The sequence below is a fragment of the Nicotiana sylvestris genome, chromosome 9 (genome assembly GCF_000393655.2).
Source record: "Nicotiana sylvestris chromosome 9, ASM39365v2, whole genome shotgun sequence".
NCBI lineage: Eukaryota > Viridiplantae > Streptophyta > Magnoliopsida > Solanales > Solanaceae > Nicotiana > Nicotiana sylvestris.
In genome coordinates this window covers 182,060,055-182,077,190 of record NC_091065.1, presented here as the reverse complement: position 1 = coordinate 182,077,190, position 17,136 = coordinate 182,060,055, and the positions used below count along the sequence as shown (strand labels likewise).

At 27.3% G+C, this 17,136-nt stretch overlaps 1 protein-coding gene across 1 annotated transcript; it reads right to left on the bottom strand.

The window, feature by feature from the left end:
* Positions 1-815: 815 nt before the first annotated feature.
* On the bottom strand, positions 816-4,845 carry LOC104231954 (coniferyl alcohol acyltransferase-like). The gene is made up of 2 exons (XM_009785037.2): positions 4,374-4,845; positions 816-2,143 (listed from the first exon to the last, which is right to left on the bottom strand). Exons 1-2 carry the CDS (start codon positions 4,809-4,811, stop codon positions 1,172-1,174), a joined length of 1,410 nt encoding a protein of 469 aa, XP_009783339.1. The 5' UTR covers positions 4,812-4,845; the 3' UTR covers positions 816-1,171.
* Positions 4,846-17,136: the final 12,291 nt, after the last annotated feature.

The following is a 17,136-nucleotide window of genomic DNA, read 5'->3' as shown; positions in this document are numbered from 1 at the left end:
ACTAGAGACTAAGTGTCTCATTTCACTCCAAGATCACTCCGAACCAATAACAACCAACACGATATGATAAAATATAGCTGAACAACACTTAAAGAAGCAGAAATGGGGGAAACGGGACTGTAACTTATGAAACAACCGACCTGGTCGTTACACAAATTATGAGAAAAAATAAAGAAGATGGAGGGCTATTTATAATTTATAAAAGGTTAAAAATGTAAATTATCAATTGTTAGGGGTGGAGGGGGGGGGCTATTTTCTTAAGGGGTAGGCCGAAATGGCCAAAAATATAAAAATGATCGTTGCCCAACAGTCATTTTTGAATTTGACAGTTGGCACGATTTAAAAAAAATAAAATTTGCATAACAGTAACCGGGTTGGACAATCCGGTGGTGGGTTGCCGAGCTTATCGGGTTACGGGGCACCGGTTACCAAAAAAGACCCACCCCCGTCCGGCTAAATCCCTGACCCTCACCAATCTGTCCCACCCCTTTAACGGACCGACCTGAACCGAGTTGAACCAGGTTGAGAGTGGGCTGGCCCGACATGATAGGTTTAGATACACTTAGAATAATTAAAAACACATATATGAACCTAGAGTCCTAGACACTTACATATTTAGGGGTCGTTTGTTATATGGGCTAAGAATAATAATCCGGGATAGAATTTGGAATTAACTTTATCCCACGTTTATGTTTGGTTTGGGGTATTAGCTAATCTCGAGATAACTTTTGCACTAGAATAGTGAGATTAACTATCCCATATAAAAGGTGAGATAGCTAATCTCATGGATATCTCACCATTATTTAAAAAAAAAAAAATATAATCACGCCTTGTGGTGGCGTTACCCTTCCATTAATCACCAAAATTACACAATACAGAGGTTACTATTTCCAACATAGCATAACACTAGAAACCTATTATAAATAGACTCAATCAATATATATATTAGAAGCTTGTCGGAATTTTCTTTTTATTCAACTCTAAGGGAAAATGTAATATGAGTACATTTTTTAGCAACCCGCACGGAATATGCGAATTTCATAATTTTGCTTATTTTCCGAGCTCTTTCATATTCATTTTTATTTATTTCACATTAGATACAACTTTTACATGACGAGAACATCCAAAGGCTATATCACACGTATATAAAGTTGATTACAATATACTAAAATCACATTAAGTTGAGATAATTTGCAGTCACAGGCTTGACCACATGGGATGCAGAAGTCTCAATTAGTTCCAATTGCCATTTCATCAAATGCATATAAACAATCCAATCTCCATTTCCTTTAGGACTTGGCATTGGCATCACATATCCTGATTTTCCCGCCCATGGAAAATGATACGACCAGAAGACTGGCTCACCCCATCCGAAATCTATCTCTCTGGCTGGAAATTGTTGCCCTGATGACACTACCACAGCGGGTCCATCATCGTCCGTGGCGTATATTTTCGCCACGGCCTGTTCAGGACGATGGGCCTCAACCCAATCTATCAATCCAAGGAAATGTTCGCGTGTTACTGCTTTTTCTATAAACTCATGAATTGAATTTGCTACCCAACTCAACGGCTTCTCTTTTAGCTCCTCAATTTTCTTGTTTCCAAATGGGATTGAGAGAACATTACCAAAATACCCTTTTAGTAATTTTTCTTGATTATCATCTCCATTACTTAATCTAGCCCTACCATCAACAACGATACCAAACCTGAAATTCTTGGAATTTGATGTTTCTTTACTTCCACATGCAATAGTTTTCCACAGGTAAGCGCTGAATGATTCAAGTTTAGACCTCTGGAATTTCGTGCTTTTTTGGTCACGATTGGCTAGTGCTTGAAGGTGACCCATTTTCTCCCCCGTGATATAGTAAATTCTACTTATGGCTAGATCGTTAGGGTTAAGGGTTTCGGGTTTTACTGATGGTAGGGTTGGTATTGGTACGTACAGGCCATCGATTGAGTCATCGTAGTAACCAGGACGTCGAGGAAAAAGGAACGATCGACGGAAAGATGGGAGCTGAGAGAGTGGTTTGGATTGAGCTAATTCAGACCATGATACAAGAAACAAGTTGGCTGAATATGCATCAGCAACTCGATGATCAAATGTGCAACCCACAACTAGTCCTCCACATTTAAGTTGTGTAACCTGCAGTGAAACATTGAGTAAAACTGCAAGAAATAAAATAAAACAAGAGGAAAGAGGACAAAAGGTAATTAAATTGATTAAGATCAAAAGACACATTAAAAATCCGCGGCTCGTTTAAAGGTATCACATGGAGCCCAGAGTCTACTGGAAACGTCTCTATTTTCTCAACAGAGGAGTAAGAATTGCGTATACACTATTCTCCCAAACCCCACAAGTGAAACTTCACCGAATTTTTTGTTGTTGTTGTTGTCATCGTCATCGTTTAAAAATATCACATAAAATGGGACGGAGGGAGTATTACATATAGGTTAGATATGTAACTGACACATATTCAAAGACTTAAATTTTGTACACCAAAAGGGTAAAAGTTTTCTTTCACTGTCAAGTTACTTAAATATAATTACCAATACAAGTTTATAGTAAGTTGTATTGGTAACTTAACAAATAACTAACTTACTATGGCTAGATAATTAATTAACTTAGTTTGATCATCACGAGAGAGAAAAATTCAAATAAAAATATTCAATTGGATACGAGGAATTCTTTTACGTGTCAACTTGGTGTATATGAATAGACAAGACGTTCTCACGAAAGAAAAACAAAGAATGGGTAAAACGACTGCATATAATTTAATTTAGTTTCTATATATATCGAAGTCCTTTTCTTTCTTTCTTATACTTATCGTTCACCAGCAAAATAAATTTGGATAAAGTAACGGTAGCGTTGAGATATAATCTTTTAGTTTTACTCCATTCTCATTGGGGTGAGAAGTGAGAATGTATTATACAGAAATGTCTATCGACCAAAATGGAGGCGGATCCAGGAGTTGAAGTTTATGTTTTCTTAATAACGAATTCAAGTCAATATACCATAATAATTGTGTTTAATTAAATATTTAAATATATTTGTTGAATTTTTTAATATATATACAAGATCAAAACAAAAAAAAATACTGAATTTACGTAAACCGTAACTTACGTGCTGGATTGGCCCCAAGTAAATTAAGAACAAGGGCTTCAGAGGCAAGTGTTGTCTAATTTTGTAAAACCGTATATTGCCTTCCGAAAATGGGAGGAAAATCTATGAATTCTTTCATATAAAATATTTCTAAGAATTGAAGATGAGAAAAGAAATATCACATAAGTGTCACAAATTGAATCTAATATAGTGATAAAGCTAAAATACTGGCGCCTTCTTTTGGACTAATTTAGATATGCAAACGATATAATTATTCATATATAAATATAAACTAGATTTTTTTTAGGTTGTATTAAACGATGAAGTTTTTCATATTCCTATGATCCTACTGGTTAAACATATTTCCTCTGCTTTTATTTATGTAAACCTATTTTGTGATATAAAATGAGGCGCATATATTTATGTGGTATAAGTTATAAAAGTAAATTGTTTCCAAATATGGAATGGATAATTTTTTTTGGCAAAATTAAAAAAAATAGATTCATATCTATTAAAATGATTGGGAAGTTCCATGCACAATTGGGAAGTTGGAAGGGGATCGTGAAGCAAAGGTAAGTGACCAGAAGATCACTGTCCAAGCCGTGGAAGCGATGTCTTGTAGAAATGGAAGGTAAGACTTAGTGGCGGAGGCAAGATTTCCGCTAAGGGAGTTCAAAAAAGAAAATAGTTAAAAAAATTAGAAGAAACTATGGCTAGTGGGATTTGACTAGCAACCTAACAAATATGTTGAATCCCTTGACCATTGAGATATGTTTTTGGGTTGTTTCAAATTCATAATATAATATATAGAGGTACAAACTGAATTTTGCATTATATATACAGTGTAATTTTCCGGCGAAAGAGGTTCGGGTGAACACCCTTCCACCCTCCTAAATCCGCCCCTGTTAAAACTACGTACAGTAGACCAAAGGTGAATTCAAGATTTAAAATTTATGGATTCCTACTTCAACTTTAATTAAATTTACAGTAATAACTAGGTTAACAATCAAAATATTTATAGATATGTGGTGAACTTCTTAATATATAAATAGGATCTGAGCAAAAACTGCTCGGTTCTTGTGAACCCGTTCGCCGTACTCTAGATCGGCCACACCAGTAGACTCAATGATGGTCCGATCTTTTCTCGAATCGTGCTCATATAATAGGAGCTTAATGGATCGAGTTGTCTTTTTTCTTCTTTGTTAAGTTGGGATATTAAGAGGTCACGTGCATGAAAAAAAAAGGGTAGAAATTTTGCATTAAGACACAGTACCTGAACAGCTAGTACACCGTGCTTCTTCTTTGGAACAAGTTTTCCCTCTATACTCTCATCTGGATTATAAAAGTTAATATCCTTGAGCTCAACATCAGCAAAAGCTTCTGTGAAATTGACTCCACTATTGTTGCAAAGAACCTCAGGTTCTCCACCTAAGTTCTGAACTATCTCACCAGCAAATGCATAGTAAATAACTAATGTTTCAGCCAAAGAAGATTTGAGAATTCTAACCATTGAACCAAATTCTAGTTTTGTTGTCACTGAAATGGGATTTTGATAACAGAAAATAACTCCAACATCCAATGGAGGCAAGAGCAAGTCAAGATTGGACAGTGGTAACCAATGCTCTTGTATTGGCAAAACTGCTGCCACCACTTCACTCTTGCTCATCTTTACATTGAAGTTTCTTTTTGTAGTTATCTCTTTTCTACACATTTTTCTTTTTATTTAACTTTTGTGGTGGGTGGGTGGGGGGGGGGGTTGGGGGGGGGAGAGGATTAGAGAAGTATATGGTTCTTGATAGCTTGTGTAGTGGTGTGTGTTTAGTTTAGTGTGATGGAAATAAACATTGGAGAGCTGTATTTATAAGGTTCAAATGTTGGGTGAGATTATAATTAGTTAAAAACAATTGGATTGGTGTTATCCATTTGTACAAGAGTGAGTGGTGGATGAATGGAACAAACGTAGAAGAGCTGTATTTAATTTAGGATTTAAATATATTACTCACTCACTCCGTTTCAATTTAGATAGGGTAGTTTGACTCGGCACGGAGTTAAAAAAAAGAAAACTTTTAAATCTTGTGGCCTTAAAAGCTTTAGGGGTAAAAGTTTTGTGGGGCCATAATATTTTTGTGGTTCTAAAAGCTTCTCATTAAGAGTAAAATGGGTAAAATGAAGAGTTTAAAGTTGAATTATTTTCAAATTTAGAAATGTGTCATTTATTTTGGAACAGACCAAAAAGAAAAATACATCATCTAATTTGAAACGAAGGAAGTATATACACAGTTAGCGAAAGCAATTCTGTATACTACCATATTTAAACAAAAAATATCTACAGATAAACCTTTTTAAAATGTGTGATTTGAAATTTTGAAAATAAAATACGTTACATGTAATAGGTAAACGTGACCCAATAATGTAAAAGTTCGTTACACTCTCCTTAAACTCTTTAATTTATGGAATTTAACTTCTAAACATTGATAGTCCAAAAGAATTTTTATACTATTAAGTCACCTAAAAGATAACAACATGTAATCGACCATACAAAATGTAATTAGTGATTTGAAAATTAAGTCAAGCAACCTGCCGTAACTTGTTAATATATATATATATATATATATATATATATATATATATATATATATATATATATATATATATATATATATGCAGAGGCGGACCTATGGCTTATGTTGAGGGATCACCGGACCCCGTAAACTCTGGTAGAAATCTTGTATATGTATATGTATTTGTGTATACTTTGAAAATGGTTAATTTAAATCATTTAGCGCCCTTAATGCTAAAAACCTTTAGGAGTACTGATTGAACAGAATGTTGTGCTCCCGTAACATAAAATCCCTATGTCCGCCTTGTATGTTTATATGTATGTATGTTATGTATATGGAAGGGTTAGGTTGTTGAGGATCAAAGCCAAACCCCCTCCCACCACAAGGCGGCTTTACTAAAAAAAAAGTTCAATCTTGGGTGAGATTATTATAGTTACACCAAATAATAGGATTGGTGTCTACGAGATTATATATATTATTTATTAATGGTACAAAGTGTGGTTATGAATTTCTTGAACAAGTAAACAGAGGGCAACAAAGTCAATAGCTTTGGTAAATTTGGATGATGATGACGATGAAGCAAATCTGAAATCTTTATTTTAAGCTGCTCATCCTCTTCTTTCACTAGCAACGTTTTGATAGTTATAATCAGGTTGTTAAAACATAAACAACAGTACAGTATCTTGATGCAAATATCAGAAAATAGATGTATTATTTTGTAAAAGTAATAGCAAAATGACGATATATAGATACCTAATCCAACAAATATAGAGACGGTAAATCTAATTAATTCATATAGATTTAATTTATATATTTTGACCGTGGAAATTATGTATTTAATTTAACATGTTGTAATATATATATTGTCTGATTTCTTTATTTAGGCAACTAGTTTCACTAATCTATATTATATTAAAAGGAGAGTAGTATGCATTGTGGTTAAGTCAAGTGGCAAGCTAAATGGAAACCACTTGGCAATTTTAGGACAACATTAATAATTAGAAATTATATATAAAAACATAATTAATGGAAGTAGTTTAATGAATCTTATACATAATCTAAATAGATCTTAGGCAAATCTAATCTATAATTATGTATATTTGTATCTATATCTATATCTATATTTATATTTATATATTGATCTACTCATAGATTTTTTTTCTATATTAGCTAGAAATATGGAGGTGAAAAATTAATTAACAACTATAATAAAAAAATAAAAATATATAAAGACATAAATTGAGATAACCTATAACTATTTATACTTTGGAGTAAGTTAAATTATAGAATAAAACTAAAATTTACTTAAGATAGTAAGGATTTATTGAGTTTAAAAATTAAATAATTTCAAGCAGCATAATAAGATCTTACATAAAGTATACAAATTATTTATAAAGTAATAGAAAAATTACAACATTAATAATTAGAAATTATATATAAAAACATAATTAATGGAAGTAGTTTAATGAATCTTATACATAATCTAAATAGATCTTAGGCAAATCTAATCTATAATTATGTATATTTGTATCTATATCTATATCTATATTTATATTTATATATTGATCTACTCATAGATTTTTTTCTATATTACCTAGAAATATTGAGGTGAAAAATTAATTAAAAACTATAATAAAAAAATAAAAATATATAAAGACATAAATTGAGATAACCTATAACTATTTATACTTTGGAGTAAGTTAAATTATAGAATAAAACTAAAATTTACTTAAGATAGTAAGGATTTATTGAGTTTAAAAATTAAATAATTTCAAGCAGCAAAATAAGATCTTACATAAAGTATACAAATTATTTATAAAGTAATAGAAAAATTACAACATTAATAATTAGAAATTATATATAAAAACATAATTAATGGAAGTAGTTTAATGAATCTTATACATAATCTAAATAGATCTTAGGCAAATCTAATCTATAATTATGTATATTTGTATCTATATCTATATCTATATCTATATCTATATATTGATCTACTCATAGATTTTTTTCTATATTAGCTAGAAATATGGAGGTGAAAAATTAATTAAAAACTATAATAAAAAAATAAAAATATATAAAGACAAAAATTGAGATAACCTATAACTATTTATACTTTGGAGTAAGTTAAAATATAGAATAAAACTAAAATTTACTTAAGATATTAAGGATTTATTGAGTTTAAAAATTAAATAATTTCAAGCAGCAAAATAAGATCTTACATAAAGTATACAAATTATTTATAAGGTAAGAGAAAAATTAAATAATCAACAAAAGATATTTTAATAACAAGAATAATAAATTCATATTAATATTGATAAATCGTGCAAACGAATATTTTATACGTAAATATTACTACAACATTTAGTTATAATGTGTTCGAACAGTTAAGAAAAATATTTTTCTATGATTATATTTGAATTAAGTTCAGTTAGTTTAAATTTGAAAGCATAACATAATATTTTAAAAATATGGTCGTTAAAAAAATAGAATGATAAAAATTATTTGAATTGGAGATGAGAAAGTTTTTAAATTTTTATCTATATTATATTAGAATGAGTGTGGCAAAAATAAATACTAAATTCAAACATGCTAATAAATATTCATATGACAATGTAATAATATAAGGTATTGAATAATATAAAATAAAAAATAACGAATAAATAGAGAAAAAATAAAAATTCAGATTTTTTATCATAATAAAAAGGGTCAAACTTATTTAAATTTCAGATGAGAAAGTTTTTTATATTATACTAAGAAAAGGCATAATATAAGTCCACATAACTCAAGTCTAATAGTTAAAGTAAAAAACTAAAAAAATTGAACAATAAAAATAAATTTGAGATAATGTAAGGATATTTATAAATCATAAGTTTAGAAAATAAAATAAAATAAATATGCAATACTTAAAAATATTATTAAATTTTAAATAATTTAAAATTTTCGAGCAATGTTTTTAAAACAAAATAAATATTTATTTCATAATTAAAAAAATTATATATTTATCTTATATTATTAAAGAAAAGTAGTTGATAATGATATTAAATAAATTTACAAGTTAATGAAAAGACACATAAAATGTAATAAGACTATATATTAAATTAAAAAATAGCAAAATTATGTTAAATTATTAGAAATTAAAATAAAAGGCTATTTGAATTTGAGATTAGAAAGTTCTTAAAACTATGATGCGAATGTTCAAATTATGGATAATACCAGGAAATTGAAGTCTTACTTATGAAAATAAAACAATAATAAAAAATAAAATTTTTAAATGACAAAATAAATTTCTAATATAGGTAATTTTACAAAAATTAAATTTGTATCTTAAAACTAAAAAAGAAAGAAAATTTATGTAAAGAAATAAAATAACAGTGAAAATATTATTACAACATTTAGATATGTTCAAACAATTACGAAAATATTTTTCTATGATTAATATCTGAATCGAGTGCAGTTAGTTTGAGTTTGAATGCATAGCATAATTTTTTTAAAATGCGGTCCATTTTAGAAAATAGAATGATAAGAATTATTTGAATTTGGGATGAGATTATTTTTTTGTTTTTTAAAATATTATGTAAAGAACAAAAATGACAGTAAAAATATTACTACAATATTTAGAAATAATGTGTTCAAACAATTAAGAAATTTTTTCTATGATTAAATAAATTTTTAAAAATACAAAATAAATTTCTAATATTGGTAATCTTACTAATGAAAGTTAAAAATTAAATTGTATCTTATAGCTAAAAAGGGAAGAAAATTTAACTGCATCTAATACAAAATTAATTATAAGAGAACTCAATACATTTGGAACATGAGAATCAAATAACTTATGTATTAATATTTTAGACTAATTAAAAGTTACAATTTAAAATAAAATATGACATTATTTTGGCTCTAGGTAAAATATTAATATAAAAACTAATTAACATTTATAGTAGGGAGGGAATGTACATAAAAAAATAGAGGTAGTGCGGGGATACTTATACTTTAAATTAATTTAAAAATAGATAAAATAAAATAATTAAATTACATTTAAAAATATTGTTGATAAATTTAAATGATTAAAATATTATGAATAAGAGGATAAAAGCATAACAATATACCAAATTTCAAGAATAAAATATTTATTTTTATTAAATACTATTAAAAGGATAAAAAGTAAGACATTAATTTATTTATAAGCTAATAAACAAATTATATGATAGTATAATAATATTAAATATTAAATAATATAATAACTATAAGAAAAGAACAAAAAAAAGAATTTATGTAAAAGTGATGTGATGAATAAGATATATTTGACTTCCACATAAAAATAAAGTGATAATAAGAATTTTGTTAAGATAATATGATCTAATGTGCTCGAACAAGATAGATCACAATATGACATGTTTAGTATTCTTTAATATCGACAGCGGAACGAAATACAAGTACCAAAATCAAGGGGTTAGGTTGCTATAAATATATACGAAAAAGATTGGTTGTTCACTACGAAATTTGAACAATAATTTCATATCATGTTTCATAATTAAATTCTCATGTTATATAATTTTTATCTGAGACGTTTATATTTTAAGGATATTTGTGCATAATTCAAACAACTTACATCGCAATTTGAAATAATTTGTCTGTGCATCGCGCGAGTACGGATACTAGTAGGATATTAGAAAGGTTGGTAAAGTATAATTTCGATGACTTTATAGAATTGGTGCGGGTCACGCTACTGCGACGTATAATACTTAACGCTTTGACACGTTTTGATGGACTACACCAATAAAATATCAATGACACAACCAGCCAATTTTTATTTTTTTTTACTTTTTCCATATAAAAAAATACAGTATATGTGAGAAAAATAAAATATCTCTCTCTCTCTCTCTATATATATATATATATATATATATATTAAAACAAGAAATTTACCATATATAATTGACATTATGGTTAAGCCAAGTGACAAATTTAATATATATATTAAAACAAGAAATTTATCATATATAATTGACATTATGGTTAAGCCAAGTGACAAATTAATAAATATCAATAATATATGGTAACTTTATTCTATATTTGACTAGATAATTTTGAATTTATAGATAAAGTTCTAAAATTCAAATTTAAATTAAAAATAAAATTAAAAAAAAGTTTTTTATTTCTTCTTGAAGAATATTTATTTGAAGAGTCAATTTGCATAAATGGACATCAAATAAATAACAAAACTTTGGCTATACAATTGATCATTAATTTCAATTTAGCACATTCAAGGAATTGAAGAGTATAAACTGAAACCCCTTCATTTAGTTGTAGTCAAGCCAATATTGCAAGGGTATAATATTTTTTTCGTTGAAGAATATTAGTTTTGAATCATTAGATTATGTGAAAGTTTTTTTTTTCAAACTTAACAAGAGATAAATTGATTTCTAATTGATAGTTTCTATAGCGACTTTAAGTGTAACAAAGAGTATATATAAAGAAAAAATTGGTATGACGTGAAATATTTTTTTTAAAATGTAAACAAATTATTTCGAAAAAACTCTTTACTTTTTGTTAATTCAAAGATAATAAAAAGATAAGATATTTTTGAACATTAGTAGAGAATTCTAAAATTATTATAATAGAAGTTATATAATGGATAACCTCAAAAATCGGAAATCTTATGGAATATTTACATAATATCTGGTCATATTTATTGTTTACTTTTTATAGATAATATAAATAGATGATATACCGACAACACACGATTATACACATATTATATATGGATTATATATAAATTACACAACATTCAATTTTTTAATTTAAGTGGTTAGGTGAGCACCTATTTAGGCTGATTAGATAAAGCCAAAAGAAAAATATGAAATAATTTCAACCAAAGAATACAAATATAATTAAAGTTCATATGTAGACAATTTTTATTAAAACTCATCCTTTTATAGTGAAATAAATCAATTTTTTGTAGCAAAAGAAATAATGACATTAAAAATAAGATAAAAGAAAATATATATTGAAAAATTGTTAGTAAAATCTAAAAACGAGAAATAAAAGATGATAACAAATTTGTTCTTATGTTTCATCTTTGTTGAGTATAAATTTTTTGAAAGTTAATCTCATCGATTTCAATTTTTTTTCCAACTCAAATACATAGATTACAAGATAATAAGGATATCTTAGAATATTTTTTTTAATTTACATTATGTATCGTTTTTAAAAAATCACTATTACTAACAAACTGATATGATATTCGAATTTGAATTAGAATTAGAATGCAATTTGAGTAGTTTGCATTGAGGTTAAGCCAAGTATGGTGTCGAAAAATAAACTACTTGACAATTTTAAGACAATATATGCAATGTTTTATACTAATAATCAACTAATTTAACATTTAGTGATTCAAAGAACAATTTTTTTGTATATATAGGGTATTAAAAATTCAAATTACGGGGCTAGAGATATCGATAAACATAAAGTGGAGTCATACTGAAATAAATCCGGTCAAAGAATCATTTAAATTTTTAGATAGTCGATTAAAGTAAATTTTAAATTAAGGATAATATCTTCACTTGCATCATTATAAAGATAATCATTATTATAATATATATAAAGTTTTAGAAATTACAATTTCAAAATAAAAATATTTTTTGAAAGATAAAATCATACCAAATAAGAGTTCAAGTCGTAGTATAAGAGTCATGTCGTAATCAAAAAATCGTTTATATCGTGTCAACCTTTGTGTTTTGCCATAAATATAAGTTATTATTTCATTTTGTGGCTATTTTTAGGTTCCAATGACACCTATGAGAATAGTGCAAAAATAAAATTATCACTACGAGAATTGAGAAAATGTTAGTCATTTTTCATGTAGTGTTTCTTAATTAATATCTGACGATTATCTATAATTATTTAGAAGGTTTAAATGTTAAGATTATTTACATATAATTCAAATAACTCGGATATTTAACATGGTTAATATCAAATATCAAAATGGAGTAAAAACATTCACTAGCTAAAGAATTTTTATATTTTTAGATAGCCAACTAAAATGAGTTTTGAATTAAGAATAATATTTTCAATTACATTATTATAAAAATAATTATTATTGAAAAATAATGTTTTAGAAACTAAAATTTTAAGAAAGAAATAGTTTTTAAGAGATATTAACACACCAAATAAGAGTTCAAGTAGTAGTAAAAGAGTTAAGTCTTATCCAAAGAGTCATTCATTGTCTCAACTCAACATTTGATTGTTTTGCCATAAATATGAGTTATTATTTTGCTTCCTGACTATTTTTAGGATCCAATGATACCAGCAAGAATGGTTCAAAAAAGAAAAATAAAAGAAATGGTTAATTTTTTTCATGTACTTAATATCCAATAATTACCTATATTTACTGAAAAAGTGTAAATTTTAAGATTATTTATCTACAATTCAAATAACTTAAATATTTGACATGATTAGTGTCGGCGCATCCGCGCGGGTACTAATACTAGTTATATTAAAAGGAGAGTAGTTTGCAATGTGGTTAAGCCAAGTGACAAGCTAAAATGAAGCCACTTGGCAATTTTAAGACAACAAAAAAAATCTATCTATATTATATAAAAAGGAGAGTAGTTTGCATTGTGGTTAGGCCAAAGTGACAAGCTAAAATGAAGCCACTTGACAATTTTAAGACCACAAAAAAAATCTATTTGTATTATATTAAAAGGAGAGTAGTTTGCAATGTGGTTAAGCGAAGTGACAATCTAAAATGAAGTCACTTGGCAATTTTAAGACAACAAAAAAATTTATCTATATTATATTAAAAGGAGAGTAGTTTGCAATGTGGTTAAGCGAAGTGGCAATCTAAAATGAAGCCACTTGACAATTTTAAGAGAACAAAAAAAATCTATCTATATTATATTAAAAGGAGAGTAGTTTGCAATGTGGTTAAGCCAAGTGACAAGCTAAAATGAAGCCACTTGGCAATTTAAAGACAACAAAAAAAATCTATGTATATTATATTAAAAGAAGAGTAGTCTGCAATGTGGTTAAGCCAAGTGACAAGCTAAAATGAAGCCACTTGGCAATTTTAAGACAACAAAAAAAATCTATCTATATTATATAAAAAGGAGAGTAGTTTGCATTGTGGTTAGGCCAAAGTGACAAGCTAAAATGAAGCCACTTGACAATTTTAAGACCACAAGAAAAATCTATCTATATTATATTAAAAGGAGAGTAGTTTGCAATGTGGTTCAGACAAGTGACAAGCTAAAATGAAGCCACTTGGCAATTTTAAGACAACAAAAAAAATCTATCTATATTATATTAAAAGGAGAGTAGTTTGCAATGTAGTTAAGCCAAGTGACAAGCTAAAATGAAGCCACTTGGCAATTTTAAGACAACAAAAAAAAATCTATCTATATTATATTAAAAGAAGAGTAGTCTGCAATGTGGTTAAGCCAAGTGACAAGCTAAAATGAAGCCACTTGGCAATTTTAAGACAACAAAAAAAATCTATCTATATTATATAAAAAGGAGAGTAGTTTGCATTGTGGTTAGGCCAAAGTGACAAGCTAAAATGAAGCCACTTGACAATTTTAAGACCACAAGAAAAATCTATCTATATTATATTAAAAGGAGAGTAGTTTGCAATGTGGTTAGGCCAAAGTGACAAGCTAAAATGAAGCCACTTGGCAATTTTAAGACAACAAAAAAATCTATCTATATTATATTAAAAGGAGAGTAGTTTGCAATGTGGTTAAGCGAAGTGACAATCTAAAATGAAGTCACTTGGCAATTTTAAGACAACAAAAAAATTTATCTATATTATATTAAAAGGAGAGTAGTTTGCAATGTGGTTAAGCGAAGTGGCAATCTAAAATGAAGCCACTTGACAATTTTAAGAGAACAAAAAAAATCTATCTATATTATATTAAAAGGAGAGTAGTTTGCAATGTGGTTAAGCCAAGTGACAAGCTAAAATGAAGCCACTTGGCAATTTTAAGACAACAAAAAAATCTATCTATATTATATTAAAAGGAGAGTAGTTTGCAATGTGGTTCAGACAAGTGACAAGCTAAAATGAAGCCACTTGGCAATTTTAAGACAACAAAAAAAATCTATCTATATTATATAAAAAGGAGAGTAGTTTGCATTGTGGTTAGGCCAAAGTGACAAGCTAAAATGAAGCCACTTGACAATTTTAAGACCACAAAAAAAATCTATCTATATTATATTAAAAGGAGAGTAGTTTGCAATGTGGTTAAGCGAAGTGACAATCTAAAATGAAGTCACTTGGCAATTTTAAGACAACAAAATTTTTTTATCTATATTATATTAAAAGGAGAGTAGTTTGCAATGTGATTAAGCCAAGTGGCAAGCTAAAAGCAACTTGGCAATTTTAAGACCAAAAAAATTATCTATATTATATTAAAAGGAGAGTTGTTTGCAATGTGGTTAGGCCAAAGTGACAAGCTAAAATGAAGCCACTTGGCAATTTTAAGACAACAAAAAAATCTATCTATATTATATTAAAAGGAGAGTAGTTTGCAATGTGGTTAAGCGAAGTGACAATCTAAAATGAAGCCACTTGGCAATTTTAAGACAACAAAAAAATCTATCTATATTATATTAAAAGGAGAGTAGTTTGCAATGTGTTTAAGCCAAGTGACAAGCTAAAATGAAGCCACTTGGCAATTTTAAGACAACAAAAAAAATCTATCTATATTATATTAAAAGAAGAGTAGTTTGCAATGTGGTTAAACTAAGTGACAAGCTAAAATGAAGCCACTTGGCAATTTTAAGACAACAAAAAAAATATATCTATATTATATTAAAAGGAGAGTAGTTTGCAATGTGGTTAAGCCAAGTGACAAGATAAAATGAATCCACTTGGTAATTTTAAGACTACAAAAAAAATCTATCTATATTTTATTAAAAGGAGAGTAGTTTACAATGTGGTTAAGCCAAGTGACAAGCTAAAATGAAGCCATTTGACAATTTTAAAACAAAAAAAAAAAATCTAATTTGCAATGTGGTTAAGCCAAGTGACAAGCTAAAATGAAGCCATTTGACAATTTTAAAACAAAAAAAAAATCTAATTTGCAATGTGGTTAAGCCAAGTGACAAGCTAAAATGAAGCCACTTGGCAATTTTATGACAACAAAAAAAATCTATCTATATTATATTAAAGGGAGAGTTGTTTGCAATGTGGTTAAGTTAAGTGACAAGCTAAAATGAAGTCACTTGGCAATTTTAAGACAACAAAAGAAAATTGAATTATAAATGGAAAAATATTTAATTAAAGTAGTAGTCTAAGATTTTCTGTAAATTGAATTTCATTCTTTAATAAATCAAGCCAATTATTTGAATATTTAAACTAAAAATGTTCTTTTTTTGAGAATGTGTTAGACGTACACAAAAAGGAATGTAATTTTCATTAAGCAAGCAAATATATTATAGCTATAGGTATCTTTACTTAAATTTGTATATAATTCAGTTATGGTAGGTATCCTTTTTTGAGAAAGAATCAGTTAAAATTTCGTTTTGTATCTTACACATTAATTTTAAGTTGAAATAATAATTCTATATTTAGTACAAGCTTTGTATCTGACCTTATTTGCGAACAATATACATTAATATAGGTATCATATACATTACTATAAGTATTTTTAATTAAATTTTGTGTATAATTTATTCTTTTTTAAATTAAAAATATTTTCTTTTTGAGAATATGTTGGACGTACACAATGAGGGATGCAATTTTCATTAAGCAAATAAATATATTATAGCTATAGGTATTTTTACTTAAATTTGTGTATAATTCAGTTATGGTAGATATCTTTTTTGAGAATGAATCAATTAAAATTTCTTTTTTGTATCGTACACATTAATTATAAGTTAAAATAATAATTTTATATCAGTACACGCTTTATATCTTACCTTATTTGCGAACAATATACATTAATATAGGTATCATATATATTATTATAGGTATCGTTAATTAAATTTTATGTATAATTCAGTTATGGTAGATATTCTTTTCTAAGAAAGAAATAATTAAATAAACATTTTTTATTTATTAGGTTTGGTATCTTTATTAAATATTGTGTATAATTCAATTATGGCAGGTATTCTTTTTTGAAAAAGAATCAATTAAAATTTCGTTTTGTATCTTACACATTAACTTTAAGTTGAAATAATAATTCTAAATAACAAGCTTTGTATCTCACCTTATTTACGAACAATATACATTATTATAGGTGTCTTTAATTATATTTTGTGTATAATTCAGTTATGGTAGGTATTCTTTTTTAAGAATGAAATAATTAAATAAATATTTTGTATCTTACATTTTTATTATATTAAAGCAAATAGTATTAAAAAACAAACAAGAGGACAAAAGAAAAAGACAAGAAAAATTAAGGTTTGGTGGTTAACAAATTTTAATTAACCACAAAAAAAAACGTTGAAAATTAAAAAAATGCCAAAAGCTAA